Genomic DNA, 25,936 nt, shown 5'->3' with positions numbered 1-25,936 from the left:
TAATCCCGGGGCTGAACGAGCCACATTAACGGGGATAGATTGGTGACATCTCCCTAAATCCCCTCAGCTCCCCTGGGAGGATCCTGGAGGGAAGGAAACCTCCTGATCCCTGGGATTAGCAGCACTTCTCCAGGGCTCACAGGGTGCTCAGCACATTTGAGGCTCCTGCCTTGGCTTCCAGGTGGTTTTTTTGTTTGGTTTTTTTGTTTGTTTTGTTTTGTTTGGTTTGGTTTTGTTCGTTTGTTTGTTTGGGGCTTCTTTTGTTTGGTTTGGGTTTTGTTGTTGTTGTTTTGGTTTTGTTTTATTATTTTTGTTGGGGTTTTTTGTTTGTTTTTATTATTATTATTATAATTTTGTTGTTGTTTCGGGTTTTTTTTGTTTTGTGGGGGTTTTTTGTCTTTTTTTTTTTTTTTTCTAGAACCTCTTAGAAACTTTTCTCTCAGGGTGGAAGCTTTGCAGAGAACGTGTGGGGAAACCAATTTTTCCTAATGCTAGAAAACACTGTCAAGGCAGTTCAGGGGGTTCACTCACCGGTTTTTGGGTCCTGGGAATTTTATTTGTTTGCTCGTGGTTTCGCTTGGGCGAGAAAGAAAATGATTCCTTTTGTTGCTGGATAATATATTGCGATAATGGCACCAAATTGTAATTATTATGGTGGTGAGGATGATAATTTGCAGGCCCTCAGCTGTGGTAAAAGCCTCCCAGTGCAGGTAGAATGCAGAACAGACAAGGAAACATTTTCCAGACCGTCTGGAAAATGCAGCAGGTTTTGGGGCAGTGTCCTGGTTTGGGGTGATTCTCAATTGGTTTTTCTGGTCCTACAGAGGCATCTCTGGCCTTTGTTCTGTTGGCTCTGGGAGGCAAACAGGCTGATTTGTCCTGGTTTCCCTTTGCAGCCTGACGGGCACCACCGTCCCCGACCTCATCGTCAGCACCCACCACCAGATGTGGCTCCTCTTCCAGACAGACAGTGTCAGCAACCTGCTGGGCTTCAAAGCGACCTACGAAGGTAAGCCAGGCCCCTCTCTCAGAACCCCTCTGCTTTCAAAGGGTCAGGGCTGGCATGAGGGCAGAAAAAGGAGGAAGAAGCTTCTCTATTTATGTATCGAAGCTCTGTAGATTTTTTTTCCCCTTTGCTCCTCTGAGAACAGCTTTGCTGGGTTCTTTTCCATCAGGGCTGGCTGGGTGGGGACTGTCTGGTTGCCATTTCATCTGCTTTGTTGGAAAGGAGCTGGTGAGGCTCAGCTGATGGTGACAGATTGTGTCTGGGGGAGGAAATGAGGAGATGGAGTAATCAATGGTTCCAGTGGATCAGGGGTGTCAGCTGCTTTACTCTCGGGTAGTCTGGAGTGTTACAAATGAAATGAAAGTTAATACAGGGATTTTTCAAAGGAATGCATCAGGATGTGACTGCTGAGGTCTGGCACGAACTCGTGTGTTTGCTGTTTGTCACAGGTGTGAGAAAGTGGGATGGAAAAGTGTCTCTGTCAGCTCCGGGAACATTTCAGCCTGGCTCTTCCCAGGGCCCTCATTCATTTTTCAGAGGGTTTCTCTTGGATTTGCCGTGTTTCAGGGAATTGTCACCTTGTGTTCGGGGCCCAGGGTGGTGCTGGGGAATGTGAGGGAACAGAATTAGGGGCCTGAGGGACCTGAGCCACCAGAAAACTGAGCTGGCCCCAGTGCCAGCAAGTCCAGGGAGGCTGGGCAGGACCTCAGGGGGAATTAGGGTGATGCTGGAATATTTACAGCATGGCAGGGCCCAGGTCAGCAGGAAAAGTCCTGGAGGAACATAAACGAGGGAATTGAGGGAAGGAAAAGGCCAATCCTGATTTTCCAGGGAGCATCTTCACGGTGCCATTTCGGTGCCAGCAGCTGGGACTGCCCAGCCTGGTGGCTCCGGGCTCTGCTCCTGCCCACCTTGGTGTGCAGCTGGTTTTTGGCAGCCTGGCAGAGCTGCTGCCCCCAGACCTGCCCTTGGAGGGGGCACTGCTGGGAGTGATCCCTGCTCCCAGACCTGCCTGCTTTGCTGATCCCATCCCCAGGGCACTGTGACATATTCCCTGTGTCTCCTGATAAATCTGGTGTTGCAGAGCCCATGATGGAGGGACTTCTCACCCTGTTGTTCATCTTGGGTGAACTTTGGGGCCACAAGGAGCCCGAGTTTTCCCTCCTCTGCCTTGTTTTGATGTTATTGGTACCTTGATCTATGGCCAGGCCGAGCTGCTCTCACTCCCTGTGACCTCCCCAGTCCATCATCAGTCGAGTCCTGGACTCCTGTGGAGCTCCCAGTGCCAAATGTGCTTCTCCCTTTCCTCCTCAGCAGCTTTACCTGCTCATTTTCACCGAATTCCAGAATCACTGAGGTTGGAAAAGACCCCCAAGATCATCAAATCCCCCCTGTGCCCGATGCCCACCTTGTCCCCCAGCCCAGAGCACTGAGTGCCACCTCCAGCCCTTCCTTGGACACCTCCAGGGCTGGGCACTCCAAACCTCCCTGGGCAGCCCCTGCCAAGGCCTGACCACCCTTTCCAGGCAGAAATTCCTCCTGGTGTCCAACCTGAGCCTCCCCTGGCACAGCCTGAGGCCGTTCCCTCTCCTCCTGTCCCTTGTTCCCTGGGAGCAGAGCCCGACCCCCCTGGAGTTGCAGAGCCAGAAGGTCCCCCCTGAGCCTCCTTTTCTCCAGGCTGACCCCCCCCAGCTCCCTCAGCTGCTCCCCGTGGGGTTTAGAGTAACTTCTGTGATTCTGTGAAATCTTTTCCCGTTTTTTTTTGGCACCTTTGCCGTTTTCCCAGCACTTTCCTGACCTTTCTGGGCGGGTTTGGGCAGGAACAAACACACACAGGGGTTAAACTGCCCCCCCTCCACCAGCCAGGGCCATAAAACTCTCACAGTTTTTGCAAGAGCTTCGAGTTCCAAAGGAAGAGGCACCTGAGGGAGAGGCAACTGCCAATTGCCAAATACATTGTGAAGTTATGTCCAACTTCTTAACAAGTTTCAATATCAGTTTTATGGCCCCACTTCCTCCTATTTGTGAGCAGAAAATTGCAGCTGATGGAGCTGTGTAAAGTCAGGCCCCAAAAATCTGCCTGGGAGAAGGGCAGGGATTGCTTGGAGGGTGTGTTTAAATAACCCTCCATCCTCAAAGGTGGAAGTTTCAGTGTTCATTGGGAGGGGAATGTGATCCCAGAGCCTGTTGCTGTGCTGGAACACTCACACCCAGGAGGTTTATCCACGGACCTGTTGGAAAAATGTGCTGAAGAGGGAAAAAAAAAAAAAAAAGAAAATAGGGAAATGGATAAATAGATATTGTATTCAGCATCCAGTTCCTTGTGCCATCAGGTTTTTACTGATGGGTTCTGAGGAAGGGAGGGAACCAGCCAGGTCCTTTTTCTTCACTGGTGAGTAAAGAGAAAGCCCATTTGCAGCAGGGAGAGTGTGGAGAACACCAGGGATGTGGGTTGGGGTTTTCCAGATCTGCACATGAAGATGGGATGAGTTCAACAGAAATGTTAAAACTAAAAAGAGCACAACAGAACAACTCCAAATTTTAATGCTGTGATATATTTTGTAGTTTATGGTTTTTAATATGAAGGAAGAATTTAAAATGAAAGCTAGAATTATAGACACACACACGCTAATGTAATTTGGGTTTCTGCTGGAATTGGGTTAGTTTGGGCAGAGCTGAGTAAAGTCTGTGCTCCTGAACCACCAGGGGATGATTAAACAATATTTATTGTGTGGAAATGCTGAGTAAGTGTTTGGCTCTGGCTTGCTCAGCTCCACGCTGGAGTTCAGCCCCGTGGTGCTAAGAGGCTTAGGAGCTCTGCAGGGCTGGAGTTTGGAGATTTCCTCTCCTCAACTTCCTGGCTTTAATCAAACTGCTGCAGCCCCAACCTGCTCAGAGGAGCTGCTGCTTTGTGCAGCCCTTTTTTACATTTATTTCAGGCCTAAATACAGTCGTGTGTTGAGATTTTTTTTGGTGCAGCGTCACCTGAGCCTCGCTCTTGTGGCTGGGGGGGTGAAGGATTTCTGTCTTTGCCATTAAATGTATTGACTCGTGTCCTAAAGCTGAAATAGTGCTGAGCCAACACCAGGGAGGCTTTTTAGCTGATGATGTTCTGCCCTGAGCTGCTCTCAGGGTCGGGGAACTTGGATTTCAGTCTGGTCTGAGCCTCCTGGCAGCGATTTGATGTGAGGCCCCGGGGCTCTGGGAGCCAGCTGGATTCAGCTGCTGCATTTGCTCTGCAGTGCTGCTGGTAGATGTGGCAAAAAGGTCCTTTTCAGTTCGTCCCCTCCTCGTTGGGTTTCCTCTCTAGACCCCTTTTTTCCTCGTTCATACAATGGTTTGGGTTGGAAGGGGACGTTCGAGCTCCTCTCATTCCAAACCCCTTCCATGGGCAGGGACACCTTCCCCTCCAAGGTGGTTTCAGAGCTGGATGGTCCTTCTGCTTGGAACTGGATGGTCCCTTTTTTTGTCCCTGTTGTGGTTTGAGACCCCCCCAAAAAATCCAGTTTTCAAGCCCCCCACAATTTGTTTCAGCGAGAGAGTTTTCAGACAAAACACCTCTACCAGCACAGGGAAATTATATCCAAATTTATTACTGACCCAATAAATATTATAATACATTATAATGCTCCCTGACACCATTAACTCCAATGAGTTTAAACCAAGTTATTCCAATTTTCAAGCCCCCCACAATTTGTCTCAGTGTGTGAGAGGGTTTTCAGACAAAACACCTCTACTAGCACGGGGAAATTATATCCAAATTTATTACTGACCCAATAAATATTATAATACATTATAAAACAACAATTCTGACTGTCTCTCCTATGGTAAAGCAATCTATTTACATTAGATCAAATCCCTCCTTTCCCTTGGAATCCCAAAGAACGAGGCCATAAGAACACCCTGGGCCTGGTTCCTTCCAGTTCCTCCCTGACACCATTAACTCCAGTGAGTTTAAACTGAATTATTCCAAGTACAAAACTCCAAGTTTGAAGTGTTTTCTTGGCTCTGTTCTGACTGGGGGTGACATTTGTGTGATTTCCTCAGACCTGACCCCCAAAGTGCTCCCAAATCCTTCATCCCGGGGCCGTTTCTTCCAGAAACTGGAAGAGTTTTGCTTCCTTGCAGCTCAAACCGCCTCGTTTTCCTCCACAGCTGAGTCAGGCAGGAGCAGAAAATCCCCACAGAACTCCAGGAAAAAGAGTGGCCTGGATTTCAGGTGCCTGCAGGGTTTGTGGTGGAGGAGCAGGGAGGGTTTTGCTCTCATTTAGTCCCTGGTTCCCTCCTCTGCACAGGGCCCCCAGTTTCCCCACCCACCACCAGGAGACAAACAGCATAAAGAGCTGCTGCAGAATTCCTGGGGAAACGTTTGCTGGGTAGAAAAAAAAAAATGCTGTTTTGTCAAAATTTTGTCTGTATGAATAATATTTGATGGAGAAGTTTTGAAAGATTCATGTCGACTTGTTTCGTTTCAGTAATGTCAAAACATTTGATTTGGATGTTCTTGTTTAGTTTTGACTTTTATTATTCTAATGTGGAAGTGATTTTTGCTTTAAACATTCATCAGGAGAAATGGTTCAACCTCATTGAAGTAACATGTTTTGATATTTCCAAATCACTCCCCTTTTTTTTTTCTTTTTTTTTTTTCCCTCTCTTTTTTTCTTTTTTTTTTTGGGAACTTCTACCCTGCTAAATATTTCATAGATTTTACTACCTGTGAAAAAAAAGAAACGCAGGAACCAGGGGGATTTTTTTTTTCCTCTCAGGTCAGAAAATGGAATTGCTGAATTAATTCCGTTTTCCTGACCTCTGTAAGGTAACAAAATGTGTGAGCTGCTAACGAGAAGGGGGGAAATGTGCTCTGATTCTTCATTTCTGTCCATCCTTAACCCCCTGGTTTCACAGTTCATTTTCTCTGAGCTCAGTTCGTGCAGAGGGGCAGAAAAGGGTGACACAGGCAAGGGGGTGAGGGGGGGAAACACTGAATTTTGTGCCCCCAGAGCAGCTGTGCTGCCTCACTTCTCCCTCAGCAGAGGGTCAAAAGGCTCTGATTTTACTTTGCTGCATTTTTCCCGAGTCCCTGCCACCCCAAGCATGTCCTTTTTTGTTTTCCAAAAGCACTGAACACCCAGAGGTCCCTTTGGCTCCTGCTGGAGCTGGAGCTGCCCCAAAATTCCAGCAGGGAATTCCTGTGTCCAGCATCCCATGGGCAGTGTTGCCTGTAGGAGCTGAGAAAAAAAACCCCCACCAACTCCAAAGCAATTTAATTGAGGATGAGATAAGAAAAGGGTTTAATTTGTGCCCAGGCACGAGATTACAATTTATAATATTGCTTGTCCAATCCCAAGTGTTTCCACCCCCTGGTCCACCTCCATCCCTCCCCCTTGGAATTGGGGCTGGGGGGCTTTTCTTCATCATCTTCAGAGCACAGAAGGGTCCAGGGGCACCCAGTTCTTGACTGTCCTTCTGTGGTTCAGGCCAGGATTAGATGTCCTCAAATAGAAGAGGCCCTGCCTTGACAAGAGACTCGAAACATTTTCTCCTGGAATTCAGGGGGTATCGATATGGGAGCATGGAATGGGGTAGGCAGGGGTTGAGGAGTGTGTAAACTACTGGGGTAAAGGGTAAAGGGATAAGGGCTGCTGCTTCTAAAATCTACTTTTGCTACTTAACTACTTATAAAGCTTATAATATTAGAAAAAAAACCCAAAAAAACCTAGAAGAATCTTAAGGCATCAGCAGGAGCACCTTCCCCCAGCCCAGGTTGCCCCAAGACTCCAAGGTGTGGGAAGGGAAGGAATAACAAAAGTGGATTTTTGAGGCGGTTGACTCACAGCAGTCTCAGTTTCCTGCATCTCTGTCAGACACAACGATAAATGTTTAAAATCACCTTATTCCCATTCGGTCTCGTTACTGCTTCGTGAGTTTTAAAGCTGAATTTTCATTTCGTGGTAGGTGCCATTGCATTTTTTTTTTTTTTTGGAGAGGAGTTGTGGTGGTTTGAGCCCCCCAAAAATCCAATTTCCCAGTCCAAGCCCCCCCTCCCACAACTCACCCCAGTGTGAGAGGGGTTTGTCCAGACACAACACAAGACTCAATATGGGGGGAAGGGAATTATATTACACTTATTACACAAATAAATATTATAATGCATTATAGACACAATTCTAACTATCCTGTGGTAAAGCAATATTTACATTGGATCAAATCTCCTTTCCCTCCCATAAAAGTTCAGAAGGGAAGAGGGAAAGATCCTTTCCACTTTCAGGGCAGCAGTGTCTCTCCTCTTCCATGCAGCAGCTGTAGCTGGAGTTGTTGTAGCTGGGATCTCTCTCCATCACAGGAATGTGCAGCTCAGTCCTGCTGGAACATCCCAGCTGGTTTATTTTTCATCCCCTCCCGTGCGAGAGCAAAACCTTAAAAACCCTCGGATTTTCAAAGTCTGCAGGAAGAGACATAAATCCTGACAAAGTGCTTTTCGCTGAGAAACCTATTTTCCACGAGAAGCTTTAATATTAATTTATGTTAAATTGTTTTTGGGGATGCTTCATTACCTGGCAGTGACTTTTCAGTTCAAGATGCAGAGAGCGGGAGCCGACGTGCCTTGGGTGACTCGTGCTCTCTAAAATACACCTGGATCCCGAGTTGCCTTGGAGTCAGAATAACAATGAGCTGCTTGTTGTTATTCAAAGCAAATTGGAATATTAGATGGAGCCGTGCAGACCTCGGGTCCCACCGTTCCCCTCCGCCAAGGGAAAAAATGTCATAAAAAGAGATTTCCAATTTGGCGCAAGAAATTGGAACCGGGGAGGGAAAGACAGCGAGGCTGATGGGAGATGATGGGGATAAAACCTGCAGACGGGCAGGGGGAGATGAGTGGGAAGCAGATAAATAATGTGGGAACACTGAGGAGGCTGGGAAGGAATGAAGTGTTGGAGCTAATAGTGATCCAGAGCAGGGGGGCCCTTTGGAAATGGAATTGTACAGGGAAGGAGATAACGGGAAATTGTGTCTGGGGTTGCTTGGCTGGCACGAAGCCCACGGGATTAGCTGGGTCTGGGCAGGGAGGGGAGGAGAGGTGACAATCCAGGAAACCCCCCTGTGTCCTCCAGGCCAGGGGAGCTGGTCCTGGTGAAGGGGTCAGGGTCTGTTGGCTTCACTGTCCTGGAAGCAGATGAAGAGCAGGGAATACTTGGGATTGCTGTATTTTTCATTTAGCTGGGATCATCATGGAATCACAGCCTGGTTTGGGTTGGAAAGGACCTTAAAGCCCATCCCATCCCATCCCACCCCCTGCCACGGGCTGGGACACCTTCCACTAGCCCAGGTTGCTCCAACCTGGCCTTGGACACTTCCAGGGATGGGGCAGCCACAGCTTCTCTGGGCAACCTGTGCCAGGGCCTCCCCACCCTCCCTGGGAGGGATTTCTTCCCAACACTCAACCTAAACCTCCCCTCGTTCTCCCCAGAGCCATCACTCCAAGGCTGAGGGACAGTCAGGAGGTGGTGCCAGGGCTCCATCTCCTCTGGAGAGCAGCTCCCTGCCCAGCAGGCTCTGCCCCAGCTCCTTCCCCACCCCAACCCCGTGTTCTGTCTTGCAGAGATCGACCAGGGCAGCTGTGGCGATCCCGGCATCCCGGCCTACGGACGCAGAGAGGGCTCCACCTTCCGCCACGGGGACAGCCTGACCTTCGAGTGCCAGCCTGCCTTCGAGCTGAAGGGCCAGAGAACCATTACCTGCCAAAAGAGCAGCCAGTGGTCTGCTCAGAAACCTGTGTGTGTGTGTAAGTCAGGGAGGAGGCGGCTCCGGAGCATCGCCCGTGTGTGAGCTGGTGCTGGGGACAGGGGGGTGCTCTGTGCTCTCTGCCGGGGGCACAGCTGGCACCAAGGGGCATCTTCACCCAGCTGAAGCCTTGGGGAGAGCTTGGTTGGGCTCTTTCCTGGGCAGAGGAGGGATGAGGAGCACGGAGCAGTGGCCAGGGGGAGATCCAGGCTGTGCTGGGACCGTGTGCTCTCCCTGCCCTGCCTCGGGTCCCTTCCAGGTCCCTTCCAGGTCCCTTCCCTTCTCCAGCTGGAGATTTGGGCTGTGCTGGGATCGTGTGCTCTCCCTGCTCTGCCTTAGGTCCCTTCCAGGTCCCTTCCCTTCTCCAGCTGGAGATTTGGGCTGTGCTGGGATCGTGTGCTCTTCCTGCTCTGCCTTGGGTCCCTTCCCTTCTCCAGCTGGAGATTTGGGCTGTCCTAGAACCATGTGTTCCCCCTGCTCTGCCTTGGGTCCCTTCCAGAGAGAAATCTGGGCTTTGGTGTCCGAGGCAGGACACACAGACACAACCAAAACCATAATTTAAACCCCAGCTCTGTTTTTGCCATTGAGTTTTCCTGCCTTGTCTGACTGCAGCCAGGCTCCCACTGCTGGCCCTGGGGCTGGGATTTGTTGCCTGAGCTCTCAGCAGAGCTGGGATGTTTTGCTCTCCACAGTGACTCAGGGGGCAACATTTTGGGATGTAAATGGGAGTTACTGCACAGTCCCTAGTGGGTTTTAATGGTCCCACTGTCCTTTGAAGATGTGTTGGGCAATCTGCTTTATTACCCTGACAGAACCTTCACACACACTCACAGTGTGGGGTTTGGACACTGCCAAAACTCACTGAAGTGTCTTTGTTTTCCCCAGTTGGTCACAAGCAAAGCCTTCCTTTTGTCTCATCTCTAATTAGGGGAATATGTTCCAATCTGTGCCTTTGAGCAGGTTCTGTGGTGCAGGGGAGGGAGAGTGAGCTGAGCAAAAAAAAAAAACAGGAGAGGAAAATGCAGCTGGGGAAAAGGGAGAGAGAGAGAAAGCAGAAATGTTGCTTTTTAGCAGTGTGAAAGGTAAATAAATCTATTTACTGTGCAGGTAAATAGATGTGCTGGGATAGAGCCCAGGGAAAATGCTCCTTTGGAGCGTGGCAGGAGCAGAGATGACAGAGCTGGGGGAGCAAACCTGGCTCCTGCAGAGCTCAACTGAGGTCTTGGAGAGCTGGGGGAGAATGGGAGGTCGTGGAAAAAAGGGGAAAGCTGGTTCCAAGGCAGTGCCTTTCTTTTCAAACACTAATTTAAACGTCTGCTTGGGCAAAGGAAGCAATTCCTGTGTGAGTTCTGCCTTTTCCAGGTGCTGTTTGGTTTGCTCTGTAAGCAAATCAGGCTAAAGATGCTGGGGAGGAAATCAGAGTTTTTCTTAGTTAACTGTAAAGTGGGAAGGGTCAGACTGTTCCTGTGCTTAGATCAGGAGTCACTGGTTTTTCCTTTTCATTTCCTGGACTTTCAGATGACTTTGAACAGCTCATGGTTTGGTTGAGGCTTGTACTGATAGTTTGTATTGGGAATAAACCTGTAGTTTGTGCCCAAGATGAAACAATTGGGTTATGTTAGTACAGAAGGGAGACTTTCCAGTAAAATAGGATTATTTTTGTCAGGAGATACTGATCAGGGGCATCAAATCAACCCCCATGCAAAGCATGAATGTTTCAGTTCAAATAATTCCAGTGTGGTCTGTTCTCTGTGGCTCTCCAGCTCTGGATATTTGTAAATCAGGGACCCCCAGAAGGTGCAGTGCTGGGTGGGGGGTGTCTGTGCTGAGCCTGGGGGTGACTCTGGGCAGTGCCTGGCTCTTTGCTCCTGGGTGGGATGTGGGTGATGGCTGGACACTCCAAACCTGGACATTCCAAACCTGGACACTCCAAACCTGGACACTCCAAACCTGGACACTCCAAACCTCTCTTCCTCCCTCTCCTGCACCATCTCACAGTGCTCGGATCAGCTTTGCAGTGGCCAGTTTTGGCTCTAAAAATGAGATTTCCAGCACCAGAGGAGGGGGGGGAGTGTCTCAGGCCAGGGTGGGTCTCACCCCCAGCACCCCCCAGCTGTTGTTTTCCTACAGAGCTCGTTCCCTTTTCTCTCTTGACACCACAATGTGCTGGGGGGGGATGTCACTGAAGGAAAGCTGTGCTGACTCAGGGGAGGTTTGTGGGATGTGACATTCCAGCTGAAATCTGCACTGACCTGTGGCTGAGGAGATCATAAAGCTCATAAATGGGGCAGCAGCCCCATAAGTGCAGCTCTAGAGTGGCTCAGTCCCTGGGGGGAGTGCTGGTGGAAGGCTGGGCAGACGTGGCTGGGGGCAGGGGTGTTTTAGGGGGGCCATAATTCCAGATGCTGGGTGGGAATTGCTGGTTGAACATCCTATGTACAGTAGGGATGGGCTCGTTATCTGATTTTAAGGGAAGCAGGGCAGGGGAAGGCCCTGCTACAAAACATTTATGACCAGGATTTGTTCCAAAATTTGTGTTTCCTTGCCAAGGAAAGGGAGATGCTCTCACAGGGTTTCTGCAGCAGTTCAGTGAGGCTTAAAAGGCTCTTTGCTCTTCTTCCCCAGCAGTTTCCCTTCCTTTCTGCTCCTCCTGCTGCCTGTCCCTGGGGATCTGTGTCCTGCAGCTCCTGAGCTTTCAGTCCTGCCCCTTTCCCAGGGGGTTGACTCGTGCCAAGCAGTGCTGGCATTGTACATGATTGAGGGTTGTGGCATAAACTGTGCCACTGAATGGCACTGGAAGCACCTCACTGGAGCCAGGCAAACTCTTGGCCCTGGTTTAGCTGTTGCTCTGGGGGGGTCATTCCAGAAAACACCTGATTTTCTGGTGCCTGTTCAGCTGGTGCACCTCAGGCCTGTGAACTCCAAGGTTTCTGGACCCGTCGTGTTCCCCAGGGAAACAAACCCTGGGGAGATAAAACAACTAAAACTCTGTGTTTTGTGAGCCCAAACAAGAGGGGTGGAAGTTCCTGCCCCAAGGTTGGTGTTGCTGGGGATGGGGATAAACTCGTGTTTGTGCCTGTGTGTGTTTGACTGGAGGGGCCTGAATTTGGGCTGGGCTGTTCCAGGACACTTCTGGACTCCTCCAGGCTCTGCTCTTGCTCTTGCTCTGCTCTTGCTTTAGGATTTTCATTAGTTTCCAGTGGTTTTCCTTTGGTTGTGTTCCTGTGAACTCTGTGTATTTACTGCTTAGGGTAGTGCTCGTGCCTAACATTCCCCTGAACAGAACAGAAGACATTTCCCAAAGCATTTCCAATTGGAATTATGTTAAACTGTGTGCTTTCTTCCCCTGGCCCTGGAGCAGATGTTGAGCTTTCTTCCCCTCCTGTTCACTTGAAATCCTCAGCCACAGCCCATTTCTCCTCACAGATCTGCTCATGTTGCTTTCCAGTCTTTTAATATCTGATTTACCTTAACAGCAGTGTAAAATCTCTCTTCTCCTTAGTCATAACTACTCCTTTTTTTTTTTAATTAATCCCATACTGGCCTGTTAGACCTGCTGAATAACCTGAGCTCCCCTTTGTAAGGACTGCAGCCTTCAGTGTGGAGCTGAGCTCTGCCTTCTGGGAGCCCTGGCTGGGCCAAACCATCAGGGTTGGGACCTGGAAATGCAAAGTGCAGTGGATGTTTTCCCCAGGAATGTGCTGAACAGAACTGTGTCATTCATATCACTTGACAAGGTTGTCATTTAGCTCTAAATTGAATTGGCAATTGGTCTTTATTTTCTGCCTTTCTCCCTCTCTCTTTCTTCTTCTCCTTTATCCCCTTTCCTCCTTCTCCCTTTCCCTTCTCCCTTTCATATTATTCCTTTTACTCCCTCCTCGTGCAGAGCTGATGGAACAGTTTATATTAACTCCCCAAATGTTTCTCCCTCCTGCTGTAAATGGTTTCTTTCTCTCCTTTCTGCCACTGGACTCATTTACCTGCCTGTTGATGCCTCTGCTTTTAGTGGGTTTTTGGAAGAAGTGCAGGAATTCTGGTCCTTGTTATTCCAGGCTGTTTTGTCATGTGTTTTTTTGTTTGTTTTTTTTTTTAGTTGTGACTGATGCTTTCCTGGAGCACCCTGCTCCCATTTCCCTGGTGTGATGGCAGGGACACCCTGGGATTATCTTTGCCACCCAAACTGGGACAGGGGATGGGGACTGACCTTACCCTGCCCAAACGTGTCACCTCTGGGCACAGGGCAGGGCACAGGTCACATCCCAGTCACATCCCAGCTGGAACCATTCCCAGGACACAGGTTTGTCACCTGCTGAGCCCAGTTCCTGCCTTGGATGGTTTCTGCAGTTGTTCACCAGCTGTAAATCCACGAGGACCCACCGGCACCTTCCCCCTGCCCTGGACCCGAAGGGTTCAGAGCAGCAAAGGGCTGGGGAAATGCTCCTTATCCAGCCTGTTCCCCTGAGCCAGAGACCCAGGGTGTCCCTGCAGTGAGGGAAGCAAATTAAATGAAGGCAGGATTACCCTGATCTCTGTTTCCATGGGGGATTTGTAGCTTTTGTTAACAACCTTGTTTCACGCTTGCAGCCATGTAAGACCGTTCCCTTCCTGATTTTAAGCAGGGCACTCTCTCTCAGAGCCCTTGTTCTGCAGCCCTGGTTTATAAAGGGCTGAGATTTAAATGTTTGCTTAAGCAGACAGACATGCTCAAGTGCTGTGCTGGGCAGGAATCATTCAGCTCCTTCTTAATGATGAGGAATCAGGTTGTAATTGTTCCCCCATGAGCTCCTCAGGCTTTTTTTTTGGTGTAACCTCACTGAGCCAGGCAAACTCTTGGCCCTGGTTTAGCTGTTGCTCTGGGGGGGTCATTCCAGAAAACACCTGATTTTCTGGTGCCTGTTCAGCTGGTGCACCTCAGACCTGTGAACTCCAAGGTTTCTGGACCCGTCGTGTTCCCCAGGGAAACAAACCCCGGTGAGACAAAACAACTAAAACTCTGTGTTTTGTGAGCCCAAACAAGTCCCTTTCCCTCTGTGGGACTGTGAGAGGGCCGTGGAACCAGTCCCTGCTGCTCCTCCTTGGGGCTTGTCCCAAATAAGCTGCACATCCTCCAAATAAGCTGCACATCCCTCTTGTCGGGTGAGTTGGGAAGTGCCCCCCGTGTCTGAGGAGAGCTGGCACTCCCCTGGCTCAAACCAGAGCCTGCTTTCTCCTCAGTGTTCCTTTGCCAGAGAGTTCTCCCTGGCAGCTGTAGAGCCACAAGCTGCTCTGGGAGCTGTGATGAATTTTGGGGGTTTTGGGGTCCTCAGCAGGGAGAGCTGGGCTGGGGGGTGTCCCCTCTGTGCCCACCCTCCCCTGGGTGCTGCCAGCTGCCCTCTCAGCCCTCAGCAGCAGGATGCAGGTCCTTGGGTTGTCTCCACGCTGTTATTCCCCTGATTGAACCGGTGGAACTGCTCCCCTGGGGGGGTTTTGTGCTGCTCCAGATGAGCTGTCCTGTGCCAGGGCATCTGTCCCTGTTCCTGGCAGCAATTGCTCTGCAGGGTGGCTCTGATGGGCTGCTCCCCTTCTAATCTGAACTGGCACTTCCCTGGCTTTGTCAGGAGAGGAGATCATCCCTGTCCCCTCCCCTGTGTCCGGGAGATGGGATGTGGGCTGTGTTGTGTTGCCATCCCCGATCTGGGCTGCAGAGGAGCCCCCTTGTTTAATCCAACCCTCTCCACGTGGGGTTGGGGTTTGAGGAGGCTGCAGTGGGACACTCCCAGCTCCCATGGGATGGAGCTGTTGGGTGGGAGTTTGTCTTTCCAGGTTCTTTCCCTGCTCCCCAGGGGTGGAGCTTCAGGTGTGGCTGAACCTGCCCAGGCTCTGCTGTGTTTCACACTTTGGGGGGTGTAACCCTTTTTAGGGTCACAGCACTCACCCCTCAGCCCTCTGGGGTGTCAGGACGCTGTGGGGACAGTCCCATGCCAGGCTGTTCCCTGCTCCAGCCTGCAGCACTTGGCACAGGGCTCCAAACCCTGCAGCACAGGAGGGATGAGCTGCCAGAGCAGCACAGCAAAGGCACCGAAACCACTGGGCTCATTTGGAGCTTTTGCCAAAACCCAGCAATTAAATCTCCATCCTTCTGTGGCCACTGCACCCATTCCCAAGGGGTTGCAGGGAGGGGGAGAGTTCTGTTCCCAATCTACAGGCACACAGGAGAGGATCTTCCTGCAGGACCTTGGAGCACCTCCTGGGCACAGATGGCTGCAGGATCCCTGGCAGACACAGCCCAGCCCTGTCCTGGTGTGCATCAGCAGCTCCCTGGAAGTTTAAGAAACTTTGAGTTGCTCCCAGGTGCTGTTTGAGTGGGTTTGGAACCTGCTCAGAGGCTCCTGCACAGCCTGGTTTAAATCAGTGATATTTTCCTCGAGTTTTGGTGCCCAAAACCTGCCTGCTTTTCATCCTTCTCGACTTCCTGCTGTCCCAGCCCAGTTCAGCCATTCCACCAGAGTGAAATGAGGAGTTTGTTGCTCTGAAACCCAAGAACTCCTGGTTAATATTTGCTCCAAACTCCTTCCCTCACCTCCCACTCGCCGGAGGGTTTGGAGGAGGGAAATGCACCGTGGTGCAGATGTGTTTCTGCAGACACAGAAAGAGGAAAATGCAAAATATAAAGCACTTTGCTTCCCAGCTGGAGCAGTGCCCTGGGCTTCCAGCACCGTCAGCTCTTTGGGATGTGTGCTTCCCAAGTGAGGAATGCTGCTGATTAACCAGGCTCCTGCTGAGCCCCCGTTTTTCCACTCCATCACCAAGCTGTGCCTAGAGCAGGGATCTTCTTCAAAAGGGAAGGCAAGGAGAAAACCCACTCCTGTCTCCAAACTCTCTCCCAAGTGGTCACAGTCTGTGGGAACAATATCTAAAAAAACTGAGAGAGAAGTCAGGAGTTTTTATGGTTTCCATGGAGACTGCAATTATTCTTACAGTGGTTTCCTGCTGGGTTTTCCAGCTCCTGTTCCCACGGTGTGACCTCTCCCTGGGGTCAGCCCTGGATCCTCATCCTGCAGGATGAGCAGGGCTGGAGTGTCTGGGGACACCAGGTGTGGCCTCATGGGAGGAGAGAGGTGGTTTGTGGAGGAGCTGGATCTTTGGAAGGCAGAATAAAAGAGAAACAACTTGGGAGAGAGAAGATTTGGGTGAGACAACTGCAGGAATTGCTCCTGATGGAGGTGCTGGTGGAGAACTCTTGGGTTCCCCTGTGTCAGCCCAGCCTCAGGCATCACCCCCAGGGACATGGGACAGTGTCCCTGTGCCACATCCACCTGTCCCTCTCGACTTCCTGAGCTGTTCCTTCCCTGTTTTCCTGCTCTAAATCAAGGCAGAACCTGGATGATGGTTGTGATGACTTGGACAAATCCCTCGTGCTGGGCCCTTCCTGCCTGTGCTCTCTGCTCTGTCCCTGCTGGCTTCTGCTGGGATTTATTCTGCTGCATTTAATGAAGGGATTTTTCTTATTGCCTTTGCAGTGCTTGGTCAGTAATAACAATTATTGACAAAGATCAGTGCGGGCTTTATGAACGGGACCCTGTGCCGTGCTCATAATGAAATGTCCTTTTCTAACATTTAAGAACAAGGGTAATAAATATTAATTCCAGGCTCTGAGGTCTCAGGGCTGTTCCCAGCTCAGGGATCCTGATGGACAGGCTGCAGGCAGCAGGGCTGACCCCTGTCATGTTGGGAATCACTGCTGGCTCCTCGGGGGCTTTTTGTTCCTCGCTGTCTCAGCAGCACAAACAGCACGAGCCAGGCAGTGCTGGGCTGTCTCCCACCTTCCCTGGCTCAAATCCTCCCTCTGACAGCTCTTCTCCCTGCCTGTGACATGTTGTTAAACAGCTCCTGCCTGGGTCCTGGTGGCCAGCCCTGCAGAGGGGCTGCTGTGGATCCCAGCCCTGCCCAGTGCAGCCCCGGAGCTGAAACGTCTCCTCACGGGGAAGAAAAAGCCCCTCAGCTTAAAAAGAGGAAGGAAATTTGTCCTGTCACAGGCAGCAGGATCTCGGTGAGGATCCCTCTGGACCAGCTGTGGCTTCCTGGGCTGGATGTTCCCCTTGGGAAGGTGAAGCCAAGCTCCTCTTCCCACCAAGGAGAGCTTGGACCTGGTTCTTGGCCTTTGTCCTGCAGCCCCAACTTGCCTCTCTGCTCACTGATCTTATGGCAACTCCAAATCCTCATTTGCTCCTCTGCAGTGGAGACTTTTGGAGTTGGTTTTTTTTTTTTATCAGCTCCTTTTTAATCTGTCACTTTGTTTTATCTAGCAAAGGTTAATTTTATATTCTTCCCCCACCCTGCCTCTGCCTTCCCTTTGTCAGCAAGTTCTTTGTTGTTGTTATTTTGTGAGCTGAGCTGTGCTGCACCTCTCTCTGCCTGGCTGGTGGGATGCTGGAGGTCCTCTGGCTGAATGCTAATTTACCACTTGGGGTTTAAAAATTTATAGGAGACACCTCGCTCCTGGGAGGGGTTTCTGCCACTCAGATGTTTCCCTGGGTGTGAATGCAATATTTCTTAGGCAGATTATACCCTGCTTATGCTGACAGAATTATTTGACAGCATCCCCTGATATTTCAGCAGCTTGTAAAGAGCCCAAATCCTGAGGATATTTTGCAGTTTGTTTTCTCTCTAATCTGTTCCCTTTGTTGCTGAGAGCAGGGAATGGATGGTGTGGCCTTGATAACGTCATGGTAACGTCCATTTCTTGGATCCCAACCCATCCAGTGTTGAAGGGAAGGCAGAGGGAAAATAACAGAGGGAGGGCTGAGCAGTGATCCAAATAATTGTATAAATGCCAAACTCAACCCAGGCTCATCCTCTGCTCAATGTCCCTTTGCCAGGAATTAGGGAGATGTATGTTCCCACTAATGGGTTTTACCAAGGGTGATGGGGGGGAAAAAAGGATGAGCAGAGCATCCATACATAAAATATCCCAAACTCTGGGCAGGTACCACTTGAGAGGCAGCCTTGCTTTTCCAGGTTAATGGGCCTTGTCAGCTGCAATACAGTATATATTGAAAACCCTGGAGGACTGAAGGTTTTTTTCCTACACAACTCTTCCCCTCAACTCCACTTAAAGGAGGTTTGATTGTTTTCCTGGGAATTGCAGCCTGGCTGGAGGCCTCTTTTTGGGAACGTGCTGTCCCAGCAAAAGTCAGTGATTTATTTGTGATGGGAAGAGGAGTTTCCCCCTCCCCCTGGGGGAATTGTCCCAACCCCCTGGTGCTGGGGGGGAAACTTGGGAACGTTCTTGGGCTGCTCCTCCAGAGCCTTCATATCTCAGTGCTCACACAGGTCCAGAGAGCTGCCCAAGGACATAAATTGGCTCATGGCTCCTTCTCAAAGGACTCAGTAATTTATTGCTGGAGCCCAGAAATATTTAATGCGGGATGGGCTCAGTCTGGGTGGAAGGAGGTGTGTGAATGCAGTGGGGTCACACCTGGTGAGGAGCACGGGGGAAAAACTCAGTTAGCAATGGGAAGGTCACTTGAAAGGGCAGGGTTTATTTTTTTTTAACAAATCCTGAGAATTCTACACTGCCCTCAGAATTATCTGCAGTTGGCCCAGCAGTTTAAATCAAAAAGCTTGGCCATGGGCAGCAGCAGAGGAGAGGCTGGAGCTGTGCATGGAGTAAGGGCTGAGTCGGTTCCTTCCTCCAGGTCCTTGTGCCACAACAGAAGACCTTGCTGCAGGCTCCAACTTTGATTTTATTTTGGTTTTATTTCGATTCCATCCCCTTGGAATCAGCCCAACTCTCCAGCCTATCCAGGCCCCTCTGCTGCCTGGTTGATGGGTTGGTTTGGTTTTTTTTTCCTTGCAGTTTCCTGCTTTTTCAACTTCACCAGCCCGGCGGGGACCGTGCTGTCCCCCAACTACCCCGAGGAGTACGGCAGCAGCCTGCACTGCGTGTGGCTCATCATCGCCAAGCCCGAGAGCAGGATCCACCTGGCCTTCAATGACTTTGATGTGGAGCCCCAGTTTGATTTCCTGGCCGTGAAGGACGGCGGCACCGCCGAGTCCCCGGTGCTGGGCACCTTCTCAGGGAACCAGATCCCCTCCTCCCTGACCAGCAGCGGCCACGTGGCCAGGCTGGAGTTCCAGACCGACCACTCCATGGAGAAGAGAGGCTTCAACATCACCTTCACCAGTGAGTTTGCCCCCCTTTGTTAATATTAAGTTGTTCTTCCTCGTAACATTTTATAGCTGCTTCTGAGCTAAACAATTAATTTGCATTTGAGCTGGCATGAAGGCAGCACACCCTGCCAGCAGTGTCCTCTGTGTGGTGTGAAGGAATCCCAACCACACACCAAGTCAAAAAAGGTCGTTTCTTCTTCTCTCTGAGGCCTCAGGAACACCCTCAATGCAGAGAAAGATAATGGCTGTGAAAATATGGAAATCTTACAGTGTAAGTAAGAGATAAGCAAGTTTTAATGTCTCTCAAGCTAAAGCAGCAGAAAAATGAATCTACCTAGCACAGGAGTCTTGATGGACAATCAAGGATGATATCATAGAATCATAGAATATGCTGAGATGGAAGGGACCCCTGAGGATCATAAAGTCCATCTCCTGGCCCTGCACAGGATATGCTGACAACTGTCTTGTTTGGGACCTAAATGCTGAAATGTCCCCTGCAAACCCCCCTGGTTTGCATTTCATGCTCTGAATTCTTACTGGGAACTGGTGGGCGAGAGACTGAGCTCACTAAAGCTGTTGGGATTCCAGAGGAAATCTGGAAAAGTGGGGATTACCTCAGATTTGCAGTTGGGTAAACTGGGGATTGGTGGCAAGTTTAGAGCTGGTGGCACAAGTTCTTGTCCAGGAAAAAAACCCAGTGTGGCCCTGGGTTATGTGTCCCTAGAGCAGCCAGGATTTGTGTTCTCCCATCAGGAGATGTGTCCGTGGCTTTACAGGAAGGCTGGAGAGGGACTTTGGGCAAGGGTGGGTTGTGACAGCACAAGGGGAAGGGCCTTAAGCTGAAGGAGGGCAGGTTTAGATGGGATATTGGGAAGAAATCCTTCCCTGGGAGGGTGGGGAGGCCCTGGCACAGGTTGCCCAGAGAAGCTGTGGCTGCCCCATCCCTGGAAGTGTCCAAGGCCAGCTTGGAGCAACCTGGGCTAGTGGAAGGTGTCACTGCCTTGGGGAGTGGAAGGAGATAACCCCTCCAAGCCAAAGCAGGCTGTGATTCTGGGATTCTCTGGGCTCCCTGCTCTGCCTCTGGGGTTGAGGGGATGCTCTGTGGGCAGCTCTGGGCTGGTTGTGTTCATCAGCCATCACCCCCCTCCTCTGCTGAGAGCTAAAAGAGATGCAAGGCTCTGAAGATGAAGGCAAACATGTAGCACTGCCTTATATAACATAAAGCCCTGAAATTTCCACAGATGGATTTGGCTCCACGTTAAGTCCAGTCTTCAAATCTCCAGTGAATGCCACGGCAATTTTACCCTCATATTGTCCTGTAATTTTCTAAAGAGCATTATTAAACCTACTCAGCAGAACTGATAAATGGCTTTGTTATAATGGCCTTTCGTGGCACAGCTAAATTAATAGCCTTTCTAGCCATGATTGCAAAGCCTTTATTTAAAAAAAAAAAAAAAAAAGGGAAAAATCAGAGGGCTTAAGAAAACATTTGCCAAACTTCAGCAGGCTGGAGGCTCCTCAGGTGAAGGGGTTTGTGTGAGGGGGTATCAGAGCCAGGATTGAGCCCCAGATCCTGTCAGGAGGGTGACACCTCACCCAGGAACTGGTGGTGCCCTCCCTGTGCATCTCCCATCCATCACCCACCCCTGGTGTATAAAGACATTTTTAAAACAATTTTTTACTGGTTTAAATGGCCTCTCAAGTGCAGAGGAATTAATTTGTTCTGACTGCTTGAAGTTCTGAACTGAGCTCTATCTCTTTTTTGAGTGTTTATAAATACATATATGTGTATTTTCATATTTGGAGATGCCTGAGGAGGTGACTTGGTCCTGCAGGCTCTTCTCTGGCCCTGTCACTGCTGGATCTCAGCCCCTCTTGGGTCATCATCATCATCATCATCATCATCATCATCATCATCATCATGGCCAGGCCTCCCCAACGAAGATTTGGGGAGGGCTCAACTGGTTTTAACCTCATCCCTCCCCTCAGGCTGCAAAGAAAACGCTTGGGAACTGAAAAAAACCAAAGTTTGATGTTCAACCAGCTTGGTTTTGGGGCAGGGGTGGAGGGAAACGAGACGCTGACCCTTCCCTTGCCTCCCTTTCCCCCCCTTCCTCAGCGTTCCGGCACAACGAGTGCCCCGACCCCGGCGTGCCGGTCAACGGGAAGCGTTTTGGGGACAGCCTCCAGCTGGGCAGCTCCGTGTCCTTCCTGTGTGACGAGGGTTTCATCCGCACCCACGGCTCCGAGACCGTCACCTGCGTCCTGCAGGAGGGCAACGTGGTGTGGAACCACCCCGTGCTCAGGTGTGAAGGTCAGTCCAGCTGCTCGGAGGGGTCGCGGGGTGGTTTGGGCTGGGAGGGAGCTCAGAGAGCGTCCAGTGCCACCCCCTGCCCTGGGCAGGGACACCTCCCACTAGCACAGGTTGCTCCAAGCTGGCCTTGGGCGCTCCCAGGGATGGGGCAGCCACAGTTTCTCTGGGCAACCTGTGCCAGGGCCTCCCCACCCTCCCAGGGAAGAGTTTCTCCTCAGCATCCCACCCAAATCACAGAATCCCAGAATCAGCTGGGTTGGAAGGGACCTCCGAGATCATCCAGTCCAGCCCTTGATCCGACCCCGCTGTGGTTCCCAGCCCATGGCACTGATGCCACATCCAGTCTCTTCTTAAAAACCTCCAGGGATGGAGAATCCCCCACTTCCCTGGGCAGCCCATTCCAATGGCTGAGCACCCTCTCTGGAAAGAAATTCTTCCTAATATCCACCTAAACCTCCCCTGGCACAGCTTCAGACCCAGCCTGGAGGACCAGGATTTCCCCTGGCTCTGGAGGGTGTTGTCTCTGCACAGCAGAGTTTCCTCAGCAGGAAGTGCCAGTCAATAATAACAAACCCCTGGTTTGTTTTCCAGGGTTTTTTTGGGGGGGAAGTGAATGCCGGGGGTTTACTTTTATTGCTCACTTCTTGTTACAACAGGTGTTTTTTTCTAATAACAGGAATAAAAGGTTTCTGATTTAGGGATGGCTGAAAGCTCCCCTGCTGCTCTTGTCAGGAGGGAATTAAACAACAGGCAGTGGAAGATCCGTGGTGGTGTTTTTCTGTCCTGATTTTTTGAGACATGTAAAATGCAGGATGTTTATATAATGAAGGAAGTCCTGTCAATGGACTTTGGTGGTTGAGAGCTTGAAATTTTGCATTTACATCTCTTGGCCACCACAGCCAACCCAGATGTGGGGGAGATGGGCTGAATTAAAGGCCCATATACAGATTTCAAAGCTTTTTTTTTAGTCCTTTAAAGCTTCTACTCTGGAAAAAGAGAAGGGAAGAAAGAGCTCATTAGGAGTGGAAAGTCTTCCTCTGCCCTCTGTTCTCGGGGAAGTGATGCCCTGCACTGGTGTTTTCAGCAATTTGAGTAACAAGTGCTGTGCTCTTGAGAAATAGTCCTGGAATATTGAGCAATAATTTTAGTAATTGTCATGTGTTGCTCGAGTGGATGAGCAGCAGAAATTGCACAATCTTGCCCATTGTGTTTGAGGTGGAAAGAAGGTGTCAATTGTGTTCAACGAGTTTTATATAATAAGAAAACCGGACTTTTCATGTTCTTATATAATTTTTCTTCAGCTGACAAAAGGTAGATTTAATTCAGGGTTCCCGTTACTTTCAAAGCACGAGCCTTTAAGTTTATGTATTTTTAAGTATAGGCAGGAAACATACATTAAATAATACACTTTTAATCAACTTTTCTCTTTGGAAGCTTTGATAACCTTGTGCCATCAGCTTGTGCCTTTTCCTCTTGATCACAGTGGTGAGTTCTTTGACTCGCCCTTCAGTCTGCACTGGATAAGTGGACATTTTAATTACCCTTTTTAAACAAGGAGGAAGCACAGAGATCTAAAGTACTGTTTAGCACTTGAAAAAAATTTAATGGGAAAGAAAGAGACCTAAAAAAAAAGGAGTTGAAAGATGGGGAGAAGCCCTGACAGGAGATGATGTGGCTTTGGGGCAGAAAGGAGCCTCTCGTTCAAAAATAATTGCTTTGGATCCAGTTGAGATCAAATGACTTTCATCTGCCTCCTTCCCATCAGCAGGGGGGGCTTTAGGCCCAGACTGACATATTTTAGGTCACTCCCAGGGTGACATTGGGTGGCCCTTGGGCTGGCCCTGGGTCGGTGCTTCAGCAGCTGCTCCTCAGAGCCGGTCCCACAGGCCCCAAGGACAAGACCTGGCAGTTTTTTGAGGGCTGTGGGATTTTTCCACCTCTGATCCATCAGCTCCAGTGTCTTTTCTTTTTTTTTTTTCCCTTAGAAAATATAATAATAATATACCTTCAGCTTCTGCTGGTGGCACGAGGGACCACGGTGTGGAATAAATGCCGTGGTCTGGTGATGTCCCTCGTGGTAGAAAAGCCACGACTCAATTACCACAGGCAGGAAAGGATTTCTGGCACCTGCAGATGCTGAAATGCAAACTGACCTTGCAGATTCCTCTGCTTTTATGTCTAACAATTATTATTACACCCTGTCCCCTCGGAGCCACTGCTCAAGGTCAGGCTGCTGGCTCCCCCAGGGACAGGAGCAGATTACTGTGTCTTCATTCTAAGCTGAAAAGGCAATTTCTTACCAGTTCCTGTTGGTGTTTCTGATTATTTTTAACAGGTGGGAGACAGCAGTGCATGAAAGCTTTGCATGGCAGGATGGCCCTGCCTTGGCAGGGAGGGAGCATCTGATGGTGCTGCAGCTTCTGTGCTGCTCTTCACCCAAATTTAAACACGTGCAGACGTGGCACTGAGGGACATGGTTTAGTGGGGGACTTGGCAGTGTTAGACTTGATGATATTAAGAGGTTTTTTCCAGCCTCTGTGGGGGCTGATTGTGTGAATTTTGCCATTTCCTTGTCCCCAGCACCCTGTGGTGGCCACCTGACATCGCCCAGTGGCACCATCCTGTCCCCTGGCTGGCCTGGCTTCTACAAGGACTCGCTGAGCTGTGCCTGGGTCATCGAGGCCCAGCCTGGCTACCCCATCAAGATCACCTTTGACAGGTGCTGCTCCAAACTCCCTCTCTGGGGGTGTTCTGGGTGGTTCCCGGGGGGTTGAGGTGCAGCCAAGGCGAGGAACGAGCTGCTCCGTGCGTGTCTGGCACTGAGGTCCTCTCCTCCCCTTTTTTATTTATCAACTGACAAGGCATTAAAATTCACCTGACATTCAAGTAGAAAAGATGGGAAATAGTGATTTTCCCCCTGTTTTGACTCACTCCTGCTCCTCTGCAGTGTTATTTTAGGCACGGGTAGGACACGTTTTTGGAGGCTGAGCCTCCCCCGCGTTCCTGGGGGAGCAGCAGCAGGGAGGATCTGCTCCAGGCTTGGGAATGCTGAGTCTCTTGGCTTCCCCTGGATTGCACAGCTGGAGGAGGGGCCGTGCTCTCCTGACTCCTGTGTCTGGGAGGGGACTGTTGCTGCAAGGACTGCTCGGTGTCAGCAGATGAGGGAGGTGAGGGGTCAGCAAGAAACACGGGACCGACGGGCTCCGGGGAGATGCTCAGGCAGGAGGAAGGCCCCCACCTCTCCCCCCGTGGCCTGTGCTGCCTCCTGGTTGTTCCAGCTCCCTCAGGGCTGCAGTTCAGCAAACTGAGCCACGTGGGGTGTTCAGTTCCTCCGTGGCCCTTCCAGGTTCAAGACAGAGGTGAACTACGACACGCTGGAGGTGCGGGACGGCCGCTCCTACTCCTCCCCCCTGATTGGGGTCTACGACGGGACCCAGGTGCCCCAGTTCCTCATCAGCACCAGCAACTACCTCTACCTCCTGTTCACCACTGACAAAAGCCACTCTGACATTGGCTTTCAGATCCGATACGAAAGTGAGTGCGGGTTCTCGGGGTCGTTCCGTGGCATTCCATGTTCTCCGGCAGCACAGTGGCCTCAGTCAGGGCCCCCTTGGATCTCCTTTTCCCTGTGCCAGGCAGTTCTCACTGCTCAGGGGCTGGGGAGGGAGAAGCTTTGTGCCAGTGGAGGAGCAGTTTCTGCCTTTTCTGGAATCCTGGGTGTGAAGGGACCTCAAAGCTCACCTTGTTCTAACCCCTTGTTGTGAGCAAGGGGCACCTTCCACTGGACCAGGTTGCTCAGAGCCCCTTCCAACCTGGCCTTGGCCACTTCCAGGGATGGGGAGTCCACAACCATCGACCAACTTGGCTGTTTATGTAGAGTTTTTCAGTTTTTATTTTAGGAGGCAGGGATGAGTTCCCAGAATCCCAGAACATCCTGCCGTAGATCCCACACGGACCGTCAAGTCCAGCTCCCGGCCCCAAGAATCCCCCCAATTCCTCTCTCTATTCCCCCTCTCACTTTGGGGGTAACCTGCAGGGTTTGGGGTGAGCTCTGGGAGGGGCTGAGCAGTGACTGAGGCTTTGTTGGCACAGCTGTGAAGCTCCAATCCGACCATTGCCTGGATCCCGGGATCCCGGTGAACGGGCAGCGCCACGGCAACGATTTCTACGTGGGAGCCCTGGTGACCTTCAGCTGTGACTCAGGATACACCCTGAGTGACAGCGAGGCCCTGGAGTGTGAGCCAAACTTCCAGTGGAGCCGCCCCCTGCCCAGCTGTGAGGGTAAGGGCACATCTGCAGGGGGGGCAAACCCCGCCCTGGCACATCTGGGAATCTCCCAGTGACATCTGATCCCTGTGTTTTGTTTGATTTTTGAGGGGCTGGGCTTTGTTTTGCCACCTGGAAGAGCTGATGGCCCTCATTAGGGGGTTGTCTGAGTGGTTTTGTTCTCTCTCTGCCCTGTCTGCAGCTCTCTGTGGAGGTTACATCCGTGGCTCCAGTGGTACCATCCTGTCCCCAGGCTTCCCCGATTTTTATCCCAACAACTTGAACTGCACGTGGACAATAGAAACATCCCATGGAAAAGGTGAGGAGCCTCCAGCTTGGAGCACTTTGGGAGGCCTGAAGGGGGGTGGTGAGTGGGAGAGAAGCTGCTCCCTGTGTAAACCAGGAATTTCTCTCAG

General features: G+C 50.7%; 1 protein-coding gene across 3 annotated transcripts in view; it reads left to right on the top strand.

The window, feature by feature from the left end:
- The window catches only part of CSMD2 (CUB and Sushi multiple domains 2), a 249,974-nt gene that overhangs the window by 125,909 nt on the left and 98,129 nt on the right, over positions 1 to 25,936 (top strand). For 2 of the 3 annotated variants that reach the window (XM_039381589.1, XM_039381591.1), the window contains 8 exons: positions 897 to 1,009; positions 8,607 to 8,789; positions 18,627 to 18,953; positions 21,060 to 21,254; positions 23,835 to 23,973; positions 24,601 to 24,788; positions 25,347 to 25,535; positions 25,723 to 25,839. In XM_039381589.1, coding sequence (XP_039237523.1) covers positions 897 to 1,009; positions 8,607 to 8,789; positions 18,627 to 18,953; positions 21,060 to 21,254; positions 23,835 to 23,973; positions 24,601 to 24,788; positions 25,347 to 25,535; positions 25,723 to 25,839 — 1,451 coding nt within the window. The remainder of the gene's footprint in view (positions 1 to 896; positions 1,010 to 8,606; positions 8,790 to 18,626; positions 18,954 to 21,059; positions 21,255 to 23,834; positions 23,974 to 24,600; positions 24,789 to 25,346; positions 25,536 to 25,722; positions 25,840 to 25,936) is intronic. The other variant, XM_039381590.1, reaches the window with a different exon arrangement.

The sequence above is a fragment of the Pipra filicauda genome, unplaced genomic scaffold (genome assembly GCF_003945595.2).
Source record: "Pipra filicauda isolate LSUMZ 115617 unplaced genomic scaffold, ASM394559v2 scaffold232_size1229904_pilon, whole genome shotgun sequence".
Lineage (NCBI taxonomy): Eukaryota > Metazoa > Chordata > Aves > Passeriformes > Pipridae > Pipra > Pipra filicauda.
This window is presented reverse-complemented; position numbering and strand designations above follow the sequence as displayed.